At 33.9% G+C, this 26,112-nt stretch overlaps 2 protein-coding genes across 4 annotated transcripts in view; one reads left to right on the top strand and one right to left on the bottom strand.

The window, feature by feature from the left end:
• Window positions 1-26,112, top strand: part of LOC145246782 (centromere protein L-like) — a 296,745-nt gene that overhangs the window by 23,866 nt on the left and 246,767 nt on the right. The window lies entirely within an intron of this gene.
• The window catches only part of LOC145246781 (RNA polymerase II subunit A C-terminal domain phosphatase-like), an 83,610-nt gene continuing 62,621 nt past the window's right edge, over window positions 5,124-26,112 (bottom strand). For both annotated transcript variants that reach the window (XM_080108574.1, XM_080108573.1), the window contains exons 5-6: window positions 9,033-9,280; window positions 5,124-7,837 (exon numbers count right to left, since the gene is read on the bottom strand). In XM_080108574.1, the coding sequence (XP_079964700.1) occupies window positions 5,770-7,837; window positions 9,033-9,280 (2,316 nt within the window). In that variant the 3' untranslated portion in view covers window positions 5,124-5,769. The remainder of the gene's footprint in view (window positions 7,838-9,032; window positions 9,281-26,112) is intronic.

Below are 26,112 nucleotides of genomic sequence, written 5' to 3' on the forward strand. Positions count from 1 at the left end.
TCATAGTGTGTTTGAGAGGTCTAAGTTGGCGACTTCATGATTGTTGGATAGCTGAATAGTTGTTGTTTACCAATTATTCACATTTTTTCCAGAATGGGCGAGTTCTTAACTTCATTGCATTCTTTGGTTATTTTTATATACCTTCTCTTGACTGTGGCTATTTCACACTGACAATGATTTTTAGCATCTATAAATATTTGTCTATTTGACATATGATTAATGAATCAGCAGAATGCATGCTGGCTTTGCACAATGGCATCTAACGTACCCCTCCACCGTTCAGTATATCGATACTCTATGGCTGACTGGGATAATACATTTATATCTGATCTACGACTGCATTCCATGTTTAAAGGATGTGTCCTATATAGTATCAGACCTGACCGAATGATAAATTGTAGGTATAGACCGATTCATACCATCCAAAAAATTCCAACAAAAACTTAACAGACAGCCATGGTTCGACCTCAGAATGTGCTGCTGCCATCGTGCACAAAAATCACTTTTTTCATAGCTACCAACGTAATAGATGTACTGAGACTAAAACTGCTTTCAGGACTGCCAGCAACTACTGTAAAAGAGTAATAAAAAATGCAAGAGAGCTATATGCTCAGTCCGTTAAATCCAAACTAGCTGAGCAGCGGCTTGGTTACCACCAGTTTTGGCAAATAACAAACAGGATCCTGAACAGAAGCGTGCGTTCTATCCCAACTATTATCAATGGACCTGAGGTCATCTCATCAGCATCAGACAAAGCCAAGAACTTTGCAGCTAGGCCATCAACTACCCATATTTCCTCCTATAACAGACAACACGCTATGCAACATACAAATATCTGTGCATGATGTCGCCAGAACTTGTCTACATACTTACAAAACTGTTTAAGCGTTGTGTTAAGGAGAACTGCTTCCCAACACCCTGGAAAACCTCATCAGTATACCCTGTATTTAAGAATTCAGGTGACAGGCCATCTCCCTCTAAGTACAGACCAATAATTCTCCTGTGTGTCATGCTGGAATCCATATTAAATAGAGTCAACTACCTCAACAGAAATAACCTTACTGACAAGCAATATGGTTTCCGTTCTGCTAGATCTACAACAGATGTGCTAATGGTTATATCTCATAGAATTAGTGAATCTCTTGACAAAGGCTTCCTTTCTAGGTAAATTGCTCAACATATTATAGGCCTTCGGATAAGGTTTGGCATAAGGGCCTACTTCACAAGATTTCTAGCTACAGTATAACTGGAAATATTTTCTCAATCATTAAATCATTTCTCTGATAGGCTCATAAGACTAGTGGTTGATAGGCAGAAATAAGAGGCCTTCAGTTGTTGGATTCTCTCAGGGGTTCATCCTGGGCCCAACTCTCTTCCTGATCTACATCAATGATCTCCCAAAACACATATTTAAATCATTTGTTGACATTTATGCTGATGACACGACCATCCATGGCAGCACATTAAGGACCGTAAATGATAAATCTCTCTCTGATTCTCTCCTCTGATCTTGAGCGCGTGGTACAAGGGGGGAAGAGGTGGCTGGTTACTTTTATGCATCTAAAACCAAGCTTCTATCTTTACATCATCAACACTGATCCCCATCTGGCATCAATTAAAATGGATGGCTCTCATCTTGGGGAGGCTCCATGTTTTGACAAGCTTCTGGGATTGACCTTTACTCCTGATCTGAAATGGAACACGTACATCAAATCTGTTGCCAAGGTCGCAGGAAAGATGGTGGGATCCTTCTACCGCTCCAGTAGATATCTCACCGCTGATGCAATTCTCTATCTATATAAAAGCCAAGTACGTCCAAGGATGGAATACTGCTGCCATATTTGGGCAGGAGCTGCTAAAAACAGCTTATTCTGCCTTGACAGAGTACAAAATAGACTTTGTATGCTAGTGAGGGATGCCCTTTTCTCTTCCCTGCAACCTCTCTCCCACAGAAGGGACATTGCGAGTCTGTTATTGTTTTATCGTTACTTCAATGGGAAGTGCTCATCTGAGCTCCAATCTCTGGCCCCCCCTCGCCAATCTTTCACGAAAAACACTCGTCTAGCTGAAACGACTGTTAGTAATTTTCCCCACTCTTTATTTGTGCCTAAATCAAAACGTAGATTCTATGAACAAAGCTTCTTTCTTAGAAGTGCATGCCTGTGGAAATCTCTTCCGTTTGCTTGTTTCCCACCTGACTACAACCTGGATGTCTTCAAGTCCAACATAAACAAGTTCCTGATAAACCGCCCCCTTAAGTAAGACACTTTATCAGATCTCCATTACTAGCGATTATTACGATATTATCCCATTGATTACTGTACACGCAATAACCCTTATCAAGGCCCGGAGGCCATTCGGAGATAAGTGGTGACTTCCTTGTAAAAAAAAAATAAATAAATAAATAAATAAAATATATATATATATTCATTTTGCTTCAGGTCTCTTATAAAAATCTTTCATAAGATGTTAATCATGAAGCTTATTGAATTTTTAAAACCATGGAGTAAAATCTAATTAATGATAATATTTGAGGGAATATATCCGCTTTCTACATCAAAAGAATTATACCTTATAGTTTCCTTTTTCCTGTTCAAATAAAAAGAAAAACAGCAGATTTATCTGACAATAAACTCATGTAAATTTAATTTGAGATTTGAATACGCCTAGAAAATAGCAAAGTATGATTCACTTTTGTTACAAAAATAAGATTACTTTTTAATTCAGTGATTATTGTAATAAAACTATATACTTGTTTGGATATACTTACCAGTTTATAACTTACCTTGATTTACCTATCATTTTTAATTCTAGTTGACTTGGTTTCTGTAAATTGACTTTTTATTTGGTTATAAAAGAACTGTAGAATAGTGCATAGCTTATTCCACCATCTATAAACAGATTTTGCTGAAATATTGTCATATGCACTTCACCATCAATTGACACTGCAGATCAGTAAAATTTATAAATAAAAAAAATATTTTAACTTTACATGTACAGCACATACGATGCTTCAAGCAAAACAAATCAATTATAATTGAACTGTACTATTATTATAACCATGTCTTCTTCTGTAACAGTTCTCGATCTCATTTAGAGAAAATTTGGTCAAAACAAGAATATAAATCATAAAATTGCATACTTCTATCTGAAAACTTAAAAATGCACCAAAATATCATCTGCGCCTTACTTTTCCATATTGCATGAAGTATTCTTATGAAATAACTCTAAAATCATTTATCTCATCGGGCTCAAATTGTTGCATAGGGATTTTTGTTACTTCATTGGTTACAAAGTTTTTATGGTGAACAGAACTCAAGTTAAGTGACTTTCAATTGTTTCATTACTTTAATCTTGATATCTCAAAATTATATCAATGCTAAGTCAAACCAAAACCAATATATCATCAAGTTATAGATTTTAAATGCTTTCTGATAACATTATTTAGGATGCTATTAACCCCTAACTGCACACATGGCCCTTTTTCAGGATCAGAAGGATACTTAATCAGATTTGAGCAACATCTGTATTTTCAGAGATATTTATAGTTTTGTCATAAAGATGGGAGTATCTTTTGAATAATACATTGGATGTTGGCAACACTGATGTTGCAGCTTTTAGTATATTTTGAAAATCTAGAGCAGAAGGATACAATCACTGTCAGCCAAATATTTTTGGGGTAAGTAGTTCTTGTAGCCAACCTACATGTTCATATATAAATTAGTGCATTAATTAAATCAAGTAAAAAAATGTTTCATTTTTTTTTTACTTGATAAAAATTGTATTTAAGAAAGATTTTAGAGCTGCTGTTAACACTCTGGCAAGTTTTTGTCAACATTGATCCTAAAAAGTTATAAATTTTACCTTTTCTTTCTAAAATTTTCCTTAGAATGCTTAAAAAAAAAAAAAAAATTGGTTTCCATTTTAATAGCAAATCCAACACCATTTATTTGGAACAAAGTCAGCTTTTTCCTCACCTTCAAATACTTATAAAATGAACACAGTAAATGTGACATAGGTTGATTTAATCGAAGGTTGCATGTGGAGATCTTGAGAAAAAAAAAGGGATGACTTAAAAAAAAAAAAAAGCTTGAGCAAAGATCTTCAACAATAGAATTTTAATGGATTCAATTCTCAAGACTGCTAAGCTAGGCTTAGAATTGCAGACTGCCAGAAAACATGGAGCTGTTATGAAGGAAAATAATATTTACCTATTTATCATTCAAGTATAGCTGTGTTGAAAATCAACATAGTAAGAAACAATATGACCAGCTGTATAAAAATCAATCTAAATCGTTATAGATTTTAAACGTTTTTTGATAAAATATTCAGGATGTTATAAACTCATTCAGGTTAACCAGAAGGATAATTAACTTCAGTAAGATCTGTATTTTATCATAGATGTTGATATCTAGTCTGAGATTGGGCTGTCTTTTACTGTTTGATGCCTCAGTTTTTATTATACTATGTAAAGAAGGATACAATCACTTTCATCTATTATTGAAATATTTTTGGATAAGTAGTTTATATATATATATATATATATATATATATATTAGTATTTAACTATTCAATAAAGTAAAAAAAAATCAAGTGATTTTGTTCAAATATAACATTGTATTTACAAAAGATTTATTGCAATAAGTTAAAGAAAAAAAATTGGGCACTAATGGGTTTCTTTTAATTGAATTTACATTAAAATCAGCACAAGTAAAATTCTCAGGAAAAATATGCACATTTTCTTTACTATATATTTTCGTAGTGGTTTATATTTTTGAATAAAAGTTCAATTAAACTTACTTTTATCTGAAAGCACAAACCAATAACTTGCTTCAAATGTTATTTATGAAATTGATATGAACATTTTAATGTTCTGAGCGAACTTGCCTCCAAATTTATCCCAGAAAATGTTGGGATTCATTTGGCAGTTTTCTAACATCAACCCTTTCATATTTAATGAGAAAGCATGACCACTTCATAGTGCAACTGAGGCTGATTAAAAATGTTTGATTTTCACAAATGTGTTTTTTACACAAATTAAATTAACTATAGTTTGAAAAAAATATTTTGATCGATAGCTGAGGATAAAAAGATTTGTTGAAAGATAAATGAAAATACATATGTTGGTCTTTTGCAAGAAATTTTTAATTATTTTTTTGTTTAAAATTCTATTTTCATCTTTCAGCACATTTTGTTCTCAGGCATTAGCCAGAATATCATTCTCTGTATATAGTTGACATAATTTCTTTAAAAAATCTTGCAACTCCAAACATTGTAAATGAGTTTCTCCTGCAATTTTAACGAGCTGAAATGAAACTAGACTTTCAGGCCTTCTCCACATGTGTGAATGGACTTGAGAAATCTGATAGGAATTTAACCTGGTTTGCAGGTTTCTGCATGGACAACTATCACATTTTATTTTGTTAATTTGAATATAATCACAATTGCTTGTGGAAATAATTGCTGATGATTACTGCAAATTTTTGGTAAAAAAATTATTTTACACAAAACTGAAGTGTGGGTTCATGCACTCCCCAAATGAACAGACAGATCTAACAGTCAACCATTATTCTACCAGCACCTACATCCCCACCGAAAATGTGTTGGGGAGAGAGAGATCACCCTACTTATTAACAATGTCTTTTCGGATGTAACAAAGTGGAGGAAATAATTATGTTCTTTTCACACTAAAAAGAGATTTATGAGTGTCACTCGGTTCAATGGAGATGAGCAAGATTCAGTAAAAAAGAAATCTTAAAAATAAAAAGATCATCTTGCCAGAAATTCTTTTTCTACAGCTTCTGAGATTTCCACGTCAATTGACCCGATCGATTCACAATCAGAATCATCATTGCTGCTGTCCGATGCATGAGCGGCAAAAACCTCGATAGACTTTTCGTATTTTTCACTAATGCTTGCCTCAGAATCCTCACTATCAAGCGATTCATCTCGCTTAATCGACGCCTTTTTTTTACCTGATCGACACTTTGGCCATTTTTTGCTTTTCCAACCATGAGGAAACTCCCCAGACAGACTGTCCTCTGATGATGTGTCACCTTTGTGGTCACTGAGAATCTGTTTCCGTAATTGAGCCTCTGCTTCATTTTCATCAGAATCACTTTCTTCTTCATCCATCAGCTCCTCCAATTCCTTGTCCATACTTGCCAACTCTTCATCGGAAAACGAGTAGAGTGGATTGTAATGTGACCCTGCCCGCTTTAGCTTCTTTGGATCATCATTGTTCTTGTCACTATTTTTATTGTTATTTTTATCATCGAAACTATCTTCACTATCAAGCAGATTTGCACTCTTAAATTCTTCAGAACTTTCGCTATCTTCAATTTTATTAGATTTTGCTTCAAGTAGAAACACATCATCTTCATCAGGAACTGCATCGATTTTCCGTTTTCGCAAAGAAGATTTTTCCGACTCTGGGTACAACTGGCTTGTGTCACTGTTTAAAGGGCATTTCTCTTTCATAAGGAACAGCTTTTCGTTCACATGATCCCACCGTTCTGAGCAGGACCAAAGCCAATCAAGTGAGACAATCGAAACTTTGCTTGCTCGCTGCGCTGCATGTACCTTTGAAGTTCCCATTTTGTTTGCAATTAGATGAGTTGTATAGTTGGATTTTGTTTTTGAAGAATAAGGTATAAATGTTTCATGGACGTTGGCCCCAAGTGACAGAGCAACGTTATGAGCTCTGCATTTATTCACTGGAGTATTGAGTGGAATGACGCCACTGAAGCAAATATTGCAGCCTTTGAGAACTTTACGTTTCACATGTGGGATAAGTGATTTCAAGTTGAGATCCTTGTTAGATGCGCTACCTTCAGGTAATTTATCACTGATCGTAAAATAAGCCGTGTGAATCCTTTGCAGAATCTCTTCAAGATAGAACAAATAATCATCGTTGTCCTCCCATTCGATCATTTTCTCCTCATCATCATCGTTATCATTCTTGTTGTCATTTTCGTCTACGTTGGAGTCATCATTTTTGCCAATCACATTCTTACTGCTATTATCACATAAACTCATGCCTGACATGGAACTGTCTTCACTGAGACCTTCCAGATCTTCAGATTTTGACCCGTCATCTTCATCACTCTTTGATTCTTCATCCTCTTTTGAATACAGACTCTTTATTTCTATCTCATTGGACACATCAACAGAAAAATTTTTGTCATCATTTTTTACTGCTGGACTATCACTCCCATCATCTGCAATATCTTTGCCAACCAAATTGATATCTTTCTCCTTGGATGCCAAATTGTTATCTTTCTCCTTGGATACCAAATTGATATCTTTCTCCTTGGATACCAAATTGATATCTTTCTCCTTGGATACCAAATTGATATCTTTCTCCTTGGATACCAAATTGAAGGACTGGTTTTTAACACTTTTCTTCTCTGTTGTACTGCCACTGTCCGCATTAGAACCATCGTTGCCATCCAACCTGCTGTCTTGTTCTTTTGAAGCAGCATCCGTCTTTTTCTCTTTGCTAATAAAAATGCCTTCCTGTACATTTTGTTTACCCAATTCTTCCATCTCTATCTTTTTCTTTTCTACATTCTTAGCCGCCTTATATTTGTCTTTGCTGCTTATTGAAGTGCTTTGACCCTTTTCTGAACTGTTTGAATTGCTAACGATTTTCTGTACATGAGTGATAGGTTTAGAATCATTCTCCTTTTTTGTCAACCCCGGTGGAGCATTGATGTCAGCAGTTCCTTGGAAGAAGCGATACGGTTTCACATGGATAAGATTTGGGGCAAAGTTCCATACATCTTCGCGGTCATCAATGATACATACCATAGAATCTCCGCAAGGAAACAGGGCCCTGAGGAAGAGAAAGAAAAATTTAACATTTTTGTCTTTTTGCTTTGATAAGAATTATACTGCAAAGAAGAATCTAGATCAGAATTGACAGCATCTCAATACAATGTGCAGTCGAGGCTTCAGTTTGAAATATTTTTATTAGTAAATATCGATAAGGAGTTCCAATTTTAACCCAAATTAAATGAAATTAGCCTTAACTTCTTTTATTTAAAGGTAAAATCCTCAACTTAAGAGATTTTTATTTGAAAAACAACTTAGTAGTTAAATAAATACAAGCAGCCTTTTATTTTTGGACATTTAATATATGCATTTTTAAAAAAAAAACTTTTGCAATAGAAAATAATATTAGCTCCAATACTTTTGCGATTCAGTTATAGAGTGGAGTAGCAGTGATTATAAAAGATTTTTACATAATTTTAACTTTTAATTTTTTAATTAATGTTAAAATTGGAACCCTGTTTTTCCTTAATTTTAAGCATTGGGAAGGAGAGTTAAAGATTTTGGGAGGTGCTATTTGGGTATAATTTATTAAAATCACATTAATACTCATTTTATTTAAAAAAATAAATTCTTTTAATTTAATTTAAAACTCAATCACCTTTAAAATACTTTTTAATTACATTTTCAGCCCCCCCCCCCATAATAATTTGGTTCAATTATAAATTTAATAACCAAGTAATACTGTAATAATTAAATTCAACTTTCAAAATTCTATAGAAAAAAGATAAAAGTAAAACCTCCTTGGCAATGCCGGATACAGCTGGTATACAATCTTTGGTAAGGTCATACAGGAAAAAAAAAAAACTTGTCAGACTCTCAGTATCAAGAGTACGTAGAGCAATCCTTGGAAAAGAGTGGCACCTTCCCTATGCCTCAATTTGGTAGCTAAAAAAAAGGTAACCTTTGGGGTCACTGTTGACTATGGTTGATCACTTGATTTTTATGCAAAAAAATATTGAATTAAAGAATTATAAAGTAAAATTGTTAAAAAAAAAAATATCAAACTTACCCTGTTTTTCTTGAAGTTTTTGTAACTACACTTAAATGAAATATAGTAGATGTGCATGTGGGGATTATTTTTATTATAGATTCCTTGTGGAGGCCGTTTTATAGGAGGCATGTATTGTCTTAAGACTAAAAGGATATTAACAATATCAGAAGTGCCAAATTTGTCAAGAACAAAGAGAAAAACTTACTTTAAATTGGCAGTTTTGGACATGGCATTGAAGCATTCATCCCGTGAAAGGATCCGGTGAGAGAAGAACTTCCCTGCAGGGTCAATGAAACGAGCGATTGTATGTGCATACATTCTCGCACCAAATGTGCAAATGTGAAGCTCATACAACTTGGAAATGTTTTCTAAGAATTGTTGCGTGTGAGGTCGAATGCGCGTATGGTACCACAGTAAATTCATCCCTTGCCACAGCTGAAAATGATGAATACCCTAGAGAAGAAAAAAATTTGGAAAAGTTAAAACAAAATATTTAAAGTTAGGTATGTGCATATGTTTATAGATTAATATATAAACTAATTAACATTACAAATTTGGGGACACAAGCTGCTAGGTGTAAAAGGGTGGGTTAGGAGTAGATCAATTTAGTTTTATGCAAAGGAGGCAAAGAGGGTGTTCAAACCATACATGAATATTCAGATAGCTCTGATTTTTGTGAAATTTTAACAATGCGTATTAATAAACATTCTCCAAATGTTAGTTTCTTTGGAGTATTTTAAATAAGTTTCAGGAGACATAATATGTGCACATTTTATTCAAATGCATCAGATTTAAATTTGATCCATTGTACTACACCAATTAATGATTTAGTCATTTAAAAAAGTCATAAAAAAACACCAATTAATGATTTAGACATTTAAAAAAGTCATAAAAAAAACACCAATTAATGATTTAGACATTTAAAAAAGTCATTAAAAAAACACCAATTAATGATTTAGTCATTTAAAAAAGTAATAAAAAAACACCAATTAATGATTTAGGAATTTAAAAAAGTCATAAAAAAACACCAATTAATGATTAAGACATTTAAAAAAGTCATAAAAAAAACACCAATTAATGATTTAGTCATTTAAAAAAGTAATAAAAAAACACCAATTAATGATTTAGGCATTTAAAAAAGTAAAAAAAAACACCAATTAATAATGTAGTCATTTCAAAAGGTCATAAAAAAACACCAATTAATGATTTAGTCATTTAAAAAAGTCATAAAAAAAACACCAATTAATGATTTAGGCATTTAAAAAAGTCATAAAAAACACCAATTAATGATTTAGTCATTTAAAAAAGTCATAAAAACACCAATTAATGATTTAGTCATCTAAAAGTCATAAAAAAACACCAATTAATGATTTAGTCATTTAAAAAAGTCATAAAAACACACCAATTAATGATTTAGTCATTTAAAAAAGCCATAAAAAACACCAATTAATGATTTAGTCATCTAAAAAAGTCATAAAAAAACACCAATTAATGATTTAGTCATCTAAAAAAGAATAAAAAAAACACCAATTAATGATTTAGACATTTAAAAAAGTCATAGAAAACACCAATTAATGATTTAGTCATCTAAAAAAGTCATAAAAAAACACCAATTAATGATTTAGTCATCTAAAAAATAATAAAAAAAACACCAATTAATGATTTAGACATTTAAAAAAGTCATAAAAAACACCAATTAATGATTTAGACATCTAAAAAAGTCATAAAAAACACCAACTAATGATTTAGTCATCTAAAAAAGTCATAAAAAAACACCAATTAATGATTTAGTCATTTAAAAAAGTCATAAAAAACACCAATTAATGATTTAGTCATTTAAAAAAGTCATAAAAAAACACCAATTAATGATTTAGTCATCTAAAAAAGTCATAAAAAAACACCAATTAATGATTTAGTCATTTAAAAAAGTCATAAAAAACACCAATTAATGATTTAGTCATTTAAAAAAGTCATAAAAAACACCAATTAATGATTTAGTCATCTAAAAAAGTCATAAAAAACACCAATTAATGATTTAGTCATCTAAAAAAGTCATAAAAAACACCAATTAATGATTTAGTCATCTAAAAAAGTCATAAAAAACACCAATTAATGATTTAGTCATTTAAAAAAGTCATAAAAAACACCAATTAATGATTTAGTCATCTAAAAAAAGTCATAAAAAACACCAATTAATGATTTAGACATCTAAAAAAGTCATAAAAAACACCAATTAATGATTTAGACATTTAAAAAAGTCATAAAAAAACACCAATTAATGATTTAGTCATCTAAAAAAGTCATAAAAAACACCAATTAATGATTTAGACATTTAAAAAAGTCATAAAAAACACCAATTAATGATTTAGACATTTAAAAAAGTCATAAAAAAACACCAATTAATGATTTAGTCATTTAAAAAAGTCATAAAAAAACACCAATTAATGATTTAGTCATTTAAAAAAGTCATAAAAAACACCAATTAATGATTTAGTCATCTAAAAAAGTCATAAAAAAACACCAATTAATGATTTAGTCATCTAAAAAAGTCATAAAAAAAACACCAATTAATGATTTAGACATCTAAAAAAGTCATAAAAAACACCAATTAATGATTTAGACATTTAAAAAAGTCATAAAAAAACACCAATTAATGATTAAGTCATCTAAAAAAGTCATAAAAAAACACCAATTAATGATTTAGTCATTTAAAAAAGTCATAAAAAAACACCAATTAATGATTTAGTCATTTAAAAAAGTCATAAAAAACACCAATTAATGATTTAGTCATCTAAAAAAGTCATAAAAAACACCAATTAATGATTTAGTCATCTAAAAAAGTCATAAAAAACACCAATTAATGATTTAGTCATTTAAAAAAGTCATAAAAAACACCAATTAATGATTTAGTCATCTAAAAAAGTCATAAAAAACACCACTTAATGATTTAGACATCTAAAAAAGTCATAAAAAACACCAATTAATGATTTAGACATTTAAAAAAGTCATAAAAAACACCAATTAATGATTTAGTCATCTAAAAAAGTCATAAAAAAACACCAATTAATGATTTAGACATTTAAAAAAGTCATAAAAAACACCAATTAATGATTTAGACATTTAAAAAAGTCATAAAAAACACCAATTAATGATTTAGACATTTAAAAAAGTCATAAAAAAACACCAATTAATGATTTAGTCATTTAAAAAAGTCATAAAAAACACCAATTAATGATTTAGTCATTTAAAAAAGTCATAAAAAACACCAATTAATGATTTAGTCATTTAAAAAAGTCATAAAAAACACCAATTAATGATTTAGTCATTTAAAAAAGTCATAAAAAAACACCAATTAATGATTTAGTCATTTAAAAAAGTCATAAAAAACACCAATTAATGATTTAGTCATTTAAAAAAGTCATAAAAAAACACCAATTAATGATTTAGTCATTTAAAAAAGTCATAAAAAACACCAATTAATGATTTAGTCATCTAAAAAAGTCATAAAAAAACACCAATTAATGATTTAGTCATCTAAAAAAGTCATAAAAAAAACACCAATTAATGATTTAGACATCTAAAAAAGTCATAAAAAACACCAATTAATGATTTAGACATTTAAAAAAGTCATAAAAAACACCAATTAATGATTTAGTCATCTAAAAAAGTCATAAAAAAACACCAATTAATGATTTAGACATTTAAAAAAGTCATAAAAAACACCAATTAATGATTTAGACATTTAAAAAAGTCATAAAAAACACCAATTAATGATTTAGACATTTAAAAAAGTCATAAAAAAACACCAATTAATGATTTAGTCATTTAAAAAAGTCATAAAAAACACCAATTAATGATTTAGTCATTTAAAAAAGTCATAAAAAACACCAATTAATGATTTAGTCATTTAAAAAAGTCATAAAAAACACCAATTAATGATTTAGTCATTTAAAAAAGTCATAAAAAAACACCAATTAATGATTTAGTCATTTAAAAAAGTCATAAAAAACACCAATTAATGATTTAGTCATCTAAAAAAGTCATAAAAAAACACCAATTAATGATTTAGTCATCTAAAAAAGTCATAAAAAAACACCAATTAATGATTTAGTCATTTAAAAAAGTCATAAAAAACACCAATTAATGATTTAGTCATCTAAAAAAGTCATAAAAAAACACCAATTAATGATTTAGTCATCTACAAAAGTCATAAAAAAACACCAATTAATGATTTAGTCATCTAAAAAAGTCATAAAAAACACCAATTAATGATTTAGTCATTTAAAAAAGTCATAAAAAACACCAATTAATGATTTAGTCATTTAAAAAAGTCATAAAAAACACCAATTAATGATTTAGTCATTTAAAAAAGTCATAAAAAAACACCAATTAATGATTTAGTCATTTAAAAAAGTCATAAAAAACACCAATTAATGATTTAGTCATCTAAAAAAGTCATAAAAAAACACCAATTAATGATTTAGTCATCTAAAAAAGTCATAAAAAAACACCATTTAATTATTTAGACATCTAAAAAAGTCATAAAAAACACCAATTAATGATTTAGACATTTAAAAAAGTCATAAAAAAACACCAATTAATGATTTAGTCATTTAAAAAAGTCATAAAAAAACACCAATTAATGATTTAGTCATTTAAAAAAGTCATAAAAAACACCAATTAATGATTTAGTCATTTAAAAAAGTCATAAAAAACACCACTTAATGATTTAGACATCTAAAAAAGTCATAAAAAACACCAATTAATGATTTAGTCATCTAAAAGTCATAAAAAAACACCAATTAATGATTTAGACATTTAAAAAAGTCATAAAAAACACCAATTAATGATTTAGACATTTAAAAAAGTCATAAAAAACACCAATTAATGATTTAGTCATTTAAAAAAGTCATAAAAAACACCAATTAATGATTTAGTCATCTAAAAAAGTCATAAAAAACACCAATTAATGATTTAGACATCTAAAAAAGTCATAAAAAACACCAATTAATGATTTAGACATTTAAAAAAGTCATAAAAAACACCAATTAATGATTTAGACATTTAAAAAAGTCATAAAAAAACACCAATTAATGATTTAGACATTTAAAAAAGTCATAAAAAACACCAATTAATGATTTAGACATTTAAAAAAGTCATAAAAAACACCAATTAATGATTTAGTCATTTAAAAAAAGTCATAAAAAAACACCAATTAATGATTTAGTCATCTAAAAAAGTCATAAAAAACACCAATTAATGATTTAGACATTTAAAAAAGTCATAAAAAACACCAATTAATGATTTAGACATTTAAAAAAGTCATAAAAACACATCAATTAATGATTTAGTCATTTAAAAAAGTCATAAAAAAACACCAATTAATGATTTAGTCATTTAAAAAAGTCATAAAAAACACCAATTAATGATTTAGACATTTAAAAAAAGTCATAAAAAAGCACCAATTAATGATTTAGTCATTTAAAAAAGTCATAAAAAACACCAATTAATGATTTAGTCATTTAAAAAAGTCATAAAAAAACACCAATTAATGATTTAGTCATCTAAAAAAGTCATAAAAAAAACACCAATTAATGATTTAGTCATTTAAAAAAGTCATAAAAAAACACCAATTAATGATTTAGTCATTTAAAAAAATCATTTAAAAAAGATTCTCTAAATTTCAATTTCTTCCCTTAAACCTAAACCTTAAATTTGAGTCATTTTCAAGAATCAAAATCATGTAATTGATTTTGATCAAATTTGGAATAAGGATTCTAAACATGAGGTTTATTATCTGTATATTGTGTTTTTACTCTTCGTAAGGGGACAAAACTGTTCTAATGATTAATTTTACTCATCCTAGTATGCATATTCCTTGAGTTCATTATGTAATCCTCTTAATAAATTAACACTGGCAGAATCCAATAATAATATTCCAAATTAAGTTCCGAAAACTATTTGTGACTCGTTGGGTGAGTATTTGTTATATAATACTTTTTGACATTTGAACAGATTTTCATTATTTTGAAATGCCAAGTTACAACTACCACTGCTTTCAAACTAACATACAAGTCCACAGACTGTAAGTAACTGCTTCACTAAACAAAATGTTACTTGCAGATTACTATTGAGTAATGAAGCCGTAGGTACGGCAAGAAAAAACAAATTTTTAAATTCCTCGTCAAATATTTAATGAATTCCTTTGGAATAGTGATAATAATAATCTCCATGTTCTTCTGTTTCATTTCAGATATTATTTTATAGAATTTGATATAATATCAATTAAAAAAAAATCTTTTTTATAAAATCAGTTCTTAAGGGTTTTCCAACCGAGCAACTATACCATAATATAACATTTAATATAACTGTCCACTAAAACTATTAGTACTACTACTCTTTATTTCTAACAGCAGCAGACTGACTGCTTGCTAGAATTGTAGAGAGAGAGATTGAGCAAGGAAACTGCTAACGTGTGTAAGGAAGGTTGGAGTTGAATTTGCCTTAGATTTGTAGGTGGAGGGAGAGGGTCACTATGCGTACTGATATTTATTATTTTTTCACTTTTCTTTCGTTCCCTCCTCCCCCCTTCCTACCGAAATTAACACATATACACACATGCACACATTATACAATTTACAAAATAAAAACAAAATAGGTTATACTAATCTTGCATAAATAAAATAAAAAAAACCATTGGTAAATGTTTACTTTAACTCCAACAATACAATTTGGTTATTTAAAGGTTTTCAGGGTCGCTGACAAACCCGTAACAAAATTACTTATATTTTTTTTCATTGAAATTTGTCAGGAAAATTTTTTGCTTGTGTTTTTTCTTCTTTTTAAAAAAGGAAGCCCCTTAACTTTGGGGTTAGTTTTCAAAAGTTCCCCCCCCCCCTTAAAAAAGGTTTAATCAAATATCAAAAACGACTAGAAAAGTTTTTAAAAACTTTTTTTGAGGGGGGGTGGGGTCTTCGGAGTTAAAAAAATTTTTTTGGTAAATGTTTACTTTAACTACAACAGAACACTGATCAATAAAATTTAGTTTTAATAGATTTTTGGGGTCACTGACAACGAATCTTATATTCAAACCCGTCGCAAATTTACTGTTTGCATGGTATTAACCCCTGGACCCTCGCACTATTTTGCACCATATCACCATATTCGTTAACACTATGCGTGAGCAGTTCTTATTAAAATGTACGTGTGGTGTCGCATGCCCTTTGCCTCTACCCCTCCACCGCCCCCTCCAATGTAAACAGAATTTTTGTGAAAAATTAAACAGTTCTTCTGCTCGGTGTATGTGTACTTACGGAAAAATGGTAAATTGGGGGTGGGGGGGTGATATGGAGCGTTACTTACAGAAAAACGGTAAATTAAACTGCAGAAACACCTGTTAAATGTTGTACAAGTTCTATAATTGAATAACCCTCCCGCCCAAAAAAAAAAAAAAATTAAAACTTACAAACCGTTCATGAAAACTTATTTTTTTTAGATCAATTAAAAAGCATCAAAAACTACGTAACACAGAAAAATGAACCACATTTTTTGTTTTTAAAAACTTTCTTGTTATTTCAAATGTTTACTAAAAAATTCTTCCGCGATGTGACAAGTCATTTTACTACGCATGAACGCATCATGTAAGAATAGCATAAACGAAGGCAGTGATATGGCACAAAATAGTGCAAGGGTTCAGAGGTTAATACCATGCAAACAGTAAATTTGCAACGGGTTTGAATATCAGAGTTGTTGTCAGCGACACCAAAAACAAATTTAAAAAAACAAATTTTATTGGTTGGTGTTCTGTTGTAGTTGAAGTAAAGATTTACCAATTTTTTTTTTAAAGAACTTTGCAATAAATAATAAAACCAACCGAAATAAATTTTTTTAGAAAACCAAGGTCATCCGTCTAGAAGGAAAACTCTGAAGCTAAACCTAGGGGAGGGAGGCCTCTTCAGTCCTGGACGACAACCTTATTAAAGCTGGTGACTCAAACAAATTACCGGTTGGCAAACCTAAATTGCTTAAGGAGGAGATAGGCTTTGTCTATCACCTGGCTTTCATACTCCTTCCAGGTGTAGAGGTTCTATCACAGGGACTCGACAGAATTACCCAGTGGTTGATCTTGTTTCCTGACTCCCTAGTCATAGTCGAACGCTGTTTTCCCCACTCCCACCACATCCCATCCTCCTAAACTGGACACTGGGGGTGCTTCAGTACCATATATGCCGGTACAGTTGGACTGGGCTGACTTTTGTCTGATGGGTTGAGGGTACCGGATTAACAGTTCCTGGCTGCTGTTTCTGACTGATAGTACAGGTGCCCTAACTCTTTGGTAGTGCTTAGAGCGGCTACTCCATCAACAATATTGTAACAAGTTGTACAATATTGGGATGTTTGTAGTGCCATGTCGCGCATGGAAAGGGACCCTGCACTCATCCCTGGTGGGCTTTCCTGAGGCCACAATCCTATAGGCAAAGACAGCTGATGGTCTAATTGTATTGCATGTCTGATATTCTGCACGACCACTCATCCAGCACCCCTCACTCACCCTAACTAAAACTTTAAATTAAATAAAATGAAATGACAGTTCAATAAAAAATTACGTTTAACCAGGATCAAACTCCAAAAATAACAAAAAAAAAACCAACCAGCCTCCTCCCTTGAGGCTTGCATTTACAAATATCCACGGGCTTAGAACTAACTTAGATGACTTAAATCATTTCTCCTTGTAAACACCCCTGGATATCTTAGCATTAAGTGAAACTAACCTACACTCCTCTGTTCCCTCTAACCATTTTAACATGCCTGGTTATCTCCCACTCTGCCGAAAGGTTTCAGACAGACATATACATGAACTTGGAGTCTATATTCATAACCCCCCCCCCTGACTAGAGAAACTAAACTACAATCAGACGACCAGGCCTTTATGTGCTTCAGACTAAACATGAAACATAAAATATTATGCTATAGACATAGTTATAGACAGCTACTTGTATTTTCTCTACCGCTCTCCCTCGACCTAAGACAGTACCCTAATAAACAAAGTCTTTGACAGCATAGATATAGCAATCTCCCTTGATACTAGCAAACAAGTACATATATTTGGTGACTTTAATGCCCACCACAGTAACTGGCTTGGGTTCTCTACTTACACAGACGCATCTGGTAGCACAACACATAGCTTCTCAATATCTCATTCCCTATCACGAACGGTTACATTTCCGACATGTTTCCCAGACCAGCAAGATAAACATGCCTCACTTCTAGATCTATTTCTGACCACAGTTCTCGATGATTGTACAATGAATGCCTACAGCCCACTCAGGAATGCTGATCATGCTGTGATAACGGTTGAAATCGCCCTAAATTCTCGACCCACTGCTCAAAACAACAAGGTATTACAAAAAGGCTGACTGGGAAGCCATCAGGGATCTCATCAGAGATGCCCCATGGGGAAATATCTTTTCTCTTCCAGCTGAACAGTGCACAAATGAAACCACTGAATGGTTCAAAACAGCAATTGAAGCACATGTTCCCACACGGAAATTCTATAGCAAGCCCCACTCTCTCCAATGGGTTACTTCTACTTGTGCAGCTGTCATTGCTCAAAGGAGCATGCGTATCGCAGATTCAACCGACATAAGTCCAGTTCAAACAGAAAGAAGTACATAGAAGCTAGAAGTAATTGTAAAACAGAAATAGCGACAACTAAGACAGAATACAATGAAACCACCAGAAAACGCCTCAAAGCACATAAATTAGGTACCTGTGATTTTTGGAAAAATGTGGTACCAGTTTTCAAGAATTGTGACGAAAGAACTGACCCATTAAATTATCACCCCATTAGCTTTCTCCCGCTTTCGCCAAAATATTTGAGTCCTTAATTAATCAAGCTCTAGTCCATCACCTTACACCTGCTAAACTCCTGACCGGCAATCAATATGGACTTAGGCAAGCCTGTTCCACAGCAGATATCCTAACTAATCTCTGAACATATATACCGTTCACTGGACAAAACAGGAGAGGGTAGAGCGGAAGCCCTCGATATATCTAAGGTTTTTGACAGGGTATGGCACGATGGTCTTTTAAAGAAAATTAGATCATATGGTATCATTGGAAGAATACATAATGTAATTAAATCTTTCTTAAGTAAGAGAAAAATCCAGGTTGTCTTTGACGGTCGTACATCTAAATAATATGATATAAATGCGGGAGTACCTCAGAGGTCTATCCTTGGACCTTTATTATTCCTGATATTCATAAATGACCTCCCTGATAAAATTGTTTCAGAGATGGGTATATTTGCTGATGACACCACGCTCTATAAGAGGCACAATGGGAAAAGAAATGGACATATATCTAAGGAAATGGCAGAAACACGAGAGGATGACCTCCAATCTGTAGTGGAATGGAGACAAAAATGGAGTGTCACATTCAATGTTGCCAAAACTAAGCTTGTTTCCTTCAATAATTACAAGAAACCTTCTCTACCACCAATGGCAATGGCCAAGAACACATTACTCGAAAATACTTCCTTTAAACTCCTTGGCCTAACGTTTACAGGGAACATTGAGAACATTGGCAAGGCTGCTGCGAAGAAGGTGGGCTCTCTACTGCACTAGAAAACTACTTACACCTGTAAGTATCCTGTACCTCTATAAAGCCATCATTCGCCCATGTATGGAGTACTGTTTTCACATTTGGGCTGGTGCATCTGCTACTTCTCTCACTTCTTGACAGGGTTCAAAAGAGAGTCGCCAACCAGATAGGTCCTGAACTGTCATCTAGGCTTCAGCCTCTGTCCCATTGATGAAATGTGCATCCCTCTGCCTGTTCTACAAGTGAATGCTCTGACGAACTACAAGCACTTGTATCCCCTCGACGTGAATACCCCCGACAAACCTGACAAGCAGCTAAATCCCACCCCTTCACAGTAGATATCCCCAGGTGTAAGAAAGCTTTCTACTCCAATAGTTTTTCCCCAGAACTGCTAAACTTTGGAACTCGCTTATGGGATTCTGCTTTCCCAACTGTACTGACAAGCAGAAGTTCAAGTGTAATGTGAACAGACATCTTGCTGCTCATCTCCCTCGGTATACCCCTGCAACTTATGTCCTTGATAGTAGCCCCTACTTCAAAGTTGCACTCTGCCTTGTTTGGGGTGAAAATTTGAATAAAAATAATATTTTTGGCACAAATTTCAAAGTAAAATTTACCTTATGTGCTGCAAAAAAATTTCCTGTCTTTTTCTGTTCTGCTCTAACCGAGTCCGTCGACCTGTTCCAAAAATCCCAAATCCTCAACATGAAATATCTCCAGAAAAAAAACACGCATAAACCTAGAACCCCATCCTCCAACGTAGACCCCTACTACCATGTCTCCAACATCAGGGGTCTACGTTCCAACCTTCCAGAGGTTGAAACCCAATTACAGGAGATGAAACCAGACATATTCTTTCTAAGCGAAACTGGCATAGGGCCGACCACTTCTCTAGACGAGTTCATAATTAAAGGATACTCTAACTTAACATCTAAATCTGACCTCCAAGATCGCCACGGGCATGAAATATGTGCCTACATTAAAGATGGCTTTCCGTGTGGTAGGGATATCTCCAGTGAAGACCCTAATTTACCTTCCGGGTTGCACTTGCTTACACCACTGCATTTATATTTGCTCTATTGCCCCCACAACAGCAGTTACTCTCTTTAAGAGTATATCTGAGGACTACATCCTGTCTGCTCATCCTAACTTAACATCTAAATCTGACCCCGAAGTACGCCATGGGCATGAAATATGTGCCTACATTAAAGATGGCTTCCCATGTGGCAGGGATATCTCTAGAGAAGATCCTAATTTACGTTAATTTTATTTTTATTTCGGACTATTAGTCTCATCTTTATTAGTTGTTGTTTTTTAGTCTTTTTATTGGTTCACAACGTTTCGGCCAACTTCCTCTGGCCTTCGTCAGGTGGTAACCGCGACGGATAGGAACTTCGAATCTCCTAATTGCATTCTCAGCCATCACTGCCATCCGTAGTTGTTGTCTCGAGGTTCCTATCCGTCGCGGTTACCACCTGACGAAGGCCAGAGGAAGTTGGCCGAAACGTTGTGAACCAATAAAAAGACTAAAAAACAACAACTAATAAAGATGAGACTAATAGTCCGAAATAAAAATAAAATTAACATATAATGCTCATCTCAAAATAAATTTCCAATTAAGGAATAATATATATATATCCTAATTTACCTTATATGTGCTTCCGGGTTGCACTTGCTTACACAACTGCATTTATATTTGCCCTCTATCGGCCCCATAACAGCGGAGTTACTATCTTTAAGAGCATATCTGAGAAAATAGACCTGATCCTGTCTACACATCCCTCGGCTAACATCCACATTTGTGGTGACTTCAATGTCCACAATGTGGAATGGCTGACCCACTCGAACAAGACAAATGATGAGGGGAGGTTCTGTCATGATTTCGCCATTGCTCAGATTGTTCACGAACCCATGTGCCCGATATTTCCGGTCAGTATGCTAACCTTCTAGACCTTTTTCTCACAACTTGCCCTGAGCTATGTTAATGTTCCGTTCTGTCTCCTCTGGGATCTTCCGACCACTTGGTTGTATCAGTTAAGATAAAAATGAAATGCAATAAGTGTTCAGACATACCTCTCCACTGTACTGTATATCGATACTCTATGGCTGACTGGGATAGCTTCGTACATTTATATCTGATCTACCTCTGCATTCCATGTTTAAAAAGGATGTGTCCTCTATAGTATCAGACCTGACCGAATGGTTAATTGTAGGCATAGACCGTTTCATACCATCTAAAATATTCCAACAAAAACTAAACAGTCAGCCATGGTTCTCCCCAGAATGTGCTGCTGCCATCGTGCACAGAAATCACTTTTTCCATAGCTACAATGTAATAGATGTACTGAGACTAAAGCTGCCTTCAGGACTGCCAGCAACCACTGTAAAAGAGTAATAAAAAATGCAAGAGAGCTATATGCTCATTCCGTTAAATCCAAACTAGCTGAGCAGTGGCTTGGTTCCAACCAGTTTTGGCAAATAACAAATAGGATCCTGAACAGAAGTGTGTGTTCTATCCCAACCATCATCAATGGACCTGAGGTCATCTGATCAGCATCAGATTATTTGCCAAGAACTTTGCAGCTAATTCTACCCTATGCGACGAAGGCTATCAACTACCCATATTTCCTCCTATAACAGACAACACGCTATGAAACATACAAATATCTGTGCATGAGGTCGGCAAGCTAATCAAGAACCTTGATTCCAGTAAAGCAACTGGCCCTGACAGTATTCAAATTATAGTGCTGAAAAAGCTTCAACCAGAACTTGCCCCCATACTTACAAAACTGTTTAAGCGTTGCCTTAAGGAGAAGTACTTCCCAACACCCTAGAAAACCTCATCAGTATGCCCTATATTTAAGAATTCAGGTGATAAGTCATCTCCCTCTCAGTACAAACCAATAAGTCTCCTGTGTGTTTTTTTTTTTTTTTTTTTTTTTACAAAGGCATCACCACATTATCAAGGCCCAGAGGCCACTCAAGGATAAGGGTTAAAGAGTGTACAGTAGAAGTTGGTCAATATAGTAATCATTAGTAATGAAAATTTGGTAAATTTAATAACTTATATGGAACGGCTCATCAAGAACTTATTTACCTTAGACTTGAACACAACCATATTGTAGTCAGCCGGAAAGCAGGAAAACGGAAGACAATTCCACAGGCGTGCAGTTCTAAGAAAGAAGCTTTGTTCATGGAATCTATGTTTAGGTTTAGGCACAGATAAAGAGTGGGGGAAATTATTGATAGTGTTTACAGCTAGACGAGTGTTTCTTGTGAAAGTTTGGCGAGGGGGGACCATAGATTGAAGCTCAGTTGAACACTTTCCATGAAAATAACGATACATCAGAGACAAACTCGCAACATCTCTTCTGTGAGATAGAGGTTGTAAGGAGGAGAAAAGGACATCTCCTACGAGGCTACGAAGTCTATTTTGAACTCTATTAAGGCAGGACAAGTCCTTTCTAGCAGCTCCTGCCCAGATGTGGCAACAGTATTCCATCCTTGGACGTACCTGGCTCTTATATAGATAGAGAATAGCATCAGCAGTGAGATATCTACTGGATCGATAGAAAGATCCCACCATTTTTCCAGCGGCCTTGGCAACAGATTTGATATACGTGTTCCATTTAAGATCAGGAGTAATGGTCAAGCCCAGAAGCTTGTCAAAACTTGAGGCCTCCTGAAGACAAGAGCCATTCATTTCAATTGATGACAAGTGTGGATTAGAATGTTGATGATGTAAAGAGAGAAGCTTGGTTTTAGATGCATTAAAAGTAACCAGCCACTCCTTTCCCCATTGTACTACATGCTCAAGATCAGAGGAGAGAGAATTGGAGAGTACTTGCTCGTTTACTGTCTTAGATGTGGTACCATAAATGGTAGTGTCGTCAGCATAAATGTCTACAAATGATGTAAGGATATGATTTGGAAGATCATTAATGTAGATCAGGAAAAGAGTTGGGCCCAGGATGGATCCCTGAGGGACACCGGCATTAATACTGAGAGCTTCTGATTTTTGCCCCTCAACTACTACTCTTATGAACCTATCAGAAAGAAATGATTTAATAATTGAGAAGACTTTTCCAGCTATACCATAGCTAGCGATCTTATGAAGTAAACCTTTATGCCATACCCTATCAAAGGCTTTAGATATGTCAAGAGCAATTGCCCTAGAAAGATTGCCACCGTCGAGAGATTTGCTAATCCTATGCGATATAACTGTAAGGACATCTGCTGTAGATCTAGCAGAACGGAAACCATATTGAGTGTCACTAAGAAGGTTATTTTTGTTGAGATGTTTGATTACTTCTGTATTTAACACAGATTCTAGCAACTTACTCATGACGCACAGGAGACTTATTGGCCTGTACTGAGAGGGGGATGAGCGATCACCTGAATTCTTAAATACAGGGCATACTGATGAGATTTTCCAGGGAGATGGGAAACTATTCTCCTTAAGACAACGTTTAAACAGTTTTGTAAGTATGGGCGCTAGTTCAGGTTGAAGTTTTTTGAGTACTATAATTGGAATACCATCAGGGCCAGTTGCTTTACTGGAATCAAGGTTTTTGATTAGCTTGGCAACATCATGTACAGATATACGTATATCACATAGCGTGTTTTCTGATACAGGAGGAAATATTGGGGGTTGGCGGTCTTGGTCGCAAAGGGTAGAATTAGCTGCAAAGTTCTTGACAAAGAGTTTGGCTTTGTCTGATGCTGACGAGATTACCTCAGGTCCATTGATAATAGTTGGGATGGAGCACACGCTTCTGTTCAGGATTCTGTTTGCTATTTGCCAAAACTGGTGGGAACCAAGCCGCTGCTCAGCTACTTTGGACTTAACAGATTGAGCATACAACTCTCTTGCGTTCCTTATTACTTTCTTACAATGGTTGCTGGCAGTCCTGAAAACGGCTTTAGTTTCCATACATCTATTACGTTTGAAGCAGTGGAAAAAGTGATTTCTGTGCGCAATGGCAGCAGCACATTCTGGAGAGAACCATGGCTGGCTGTTAGGTTTTTGCTGAAACTTTTTAGAGGGTATGAAATGGTCAATACCTACAATTAACCATTCAGTTAGGTCTAATACTATGGAGGACACATCCTTTTTAAACATGGAATGCAGAGGTAGATCAGATATAAATGTACGGAAGCTATCCCAGTCAGCCTTAGTGTATCGATATACTGTACGATGAAGTGGTACGTCTGGGGACTTATTACATTTCATTTTTATCTTAATTGATACAACAGAGTGGTCGGAAGATCCAAGAGGCGACAGAACAGAAACTGAACATAGTTCAGGGCAAGTTGTGAGAAAAAGGTCTAGTAGGCTCGCATACTGGCCGTCATTATCGGGCACATGGGTAGGTTCCTGAACAATCTGAGTGAGGTCATAGGCAATGGAGAAATCATGACAGAAACCTCCCCTCATCATCGGTCTTGTTTGAGTGGGTCAACCATTCGACGTTGTGAACATTGAAGTCTCCACATACGTGAATGTTAGCTGAAGGATAAGTAGAAAGGACTTGGTCAATTTTCTCAGATATGCTTTGAAAGATAGTAACTCCGCTGTTGTGGGGGCGATAGAGAGTAAATATAAATGCAGTAGTGTGAGCTAAAGCAACCCGGAAGCACATATAGGGTAAGTTAGGATCTTCCCTGGAGATGTCCCTCCCACATGGAAAGCTATCTTTAATATAGGCACATATTCCATGCCCATGGCGATCTTGGGGGTCAGATTTAGAAGTTAAGTTAGAGTATCCTGTAATTGCAAACTCATCTAGGGAAATAGCCTGTCCAATGCCAGTTTCACTTAAAAATAAAAGGTCTGGTTTAGTCTCCTGTAATTGGGTTTCAACCTCTGGAAGGTTAGAACGTAGACCCCTGATGTTGGAGAAGGAGACATGGTAGTAGGGGTCTACGTTGGAAGTTGGAGAACCGGGTTTAATCGTGTATTTTTTCTTGAAACTTGTCATGATGAAATTTTGGAATTTGTGGACTAGGTCGACAGATTTACTTAGAGCAGGACAGAGAGGGGAAACTAAGAGAGAAAAAGAAACGAAGAATTTTTTTTTTTTTTGTACCACATGATAAGGTAAAGCCGTAACAATTACCCACTAGTATGGCATCGAGAGGCCCCACCAGAAGCTACTGCATGGTCCAGATTCCATTCACCAAATGGCAATACAGCAGCCCCAGTACTTTGCACCTGCTGATAGGACAGCCTCCTTAGTGGTTAATCCAAGGTTCGGGTCCCTGACTATCAGGCGGATAACGTCAGCCCAGACAAAACGTTTACCTCCAGCACCCTTACTAGTGACATGGCTACAAGGATAGACATAGAAACAGAAAATTTCCACCAACTCTGCCAACTGTTCGCGCAAAAATACTGCCAACCTAGAAAACAGCTTTTTCTTCTCCCTTTGTCAGAAAAATCACTCATTTAAAAAATGAGGACTGAGGGACAAATAAGAAGAAGCGAGAGTAACAGGAGCTGCCGATAACGCATCCACAATGCGTTTTCTACTCTCCCTTAAAAAAAAAAAAAATAAATAAATAAATAAATAAAAAATAACTATTAAGTATTGTACTTAATAAAAGTCCAACGGACCTGTTTAAGGGAAAGTATGGTGATAGATTCCCCTCCCACGAACTAAAAATGAGTACAATAAGGTAAT

This window comes from Euprymna scolopes, chromosome 24, assembly GCF_053919585.1.
Source record: "Euprymna scolopes isolate OS-2025 chromosome 24, ASM5391958v1, whole genome shotgun sequence".
NCBI classification, from domain to species: domain Eukaryota; kingdom Metazoa; phylum Mollusca; class Cephalopoda; order Sepiida; family Sepiolidae; genus Euprymna; species Euprymna scolopes.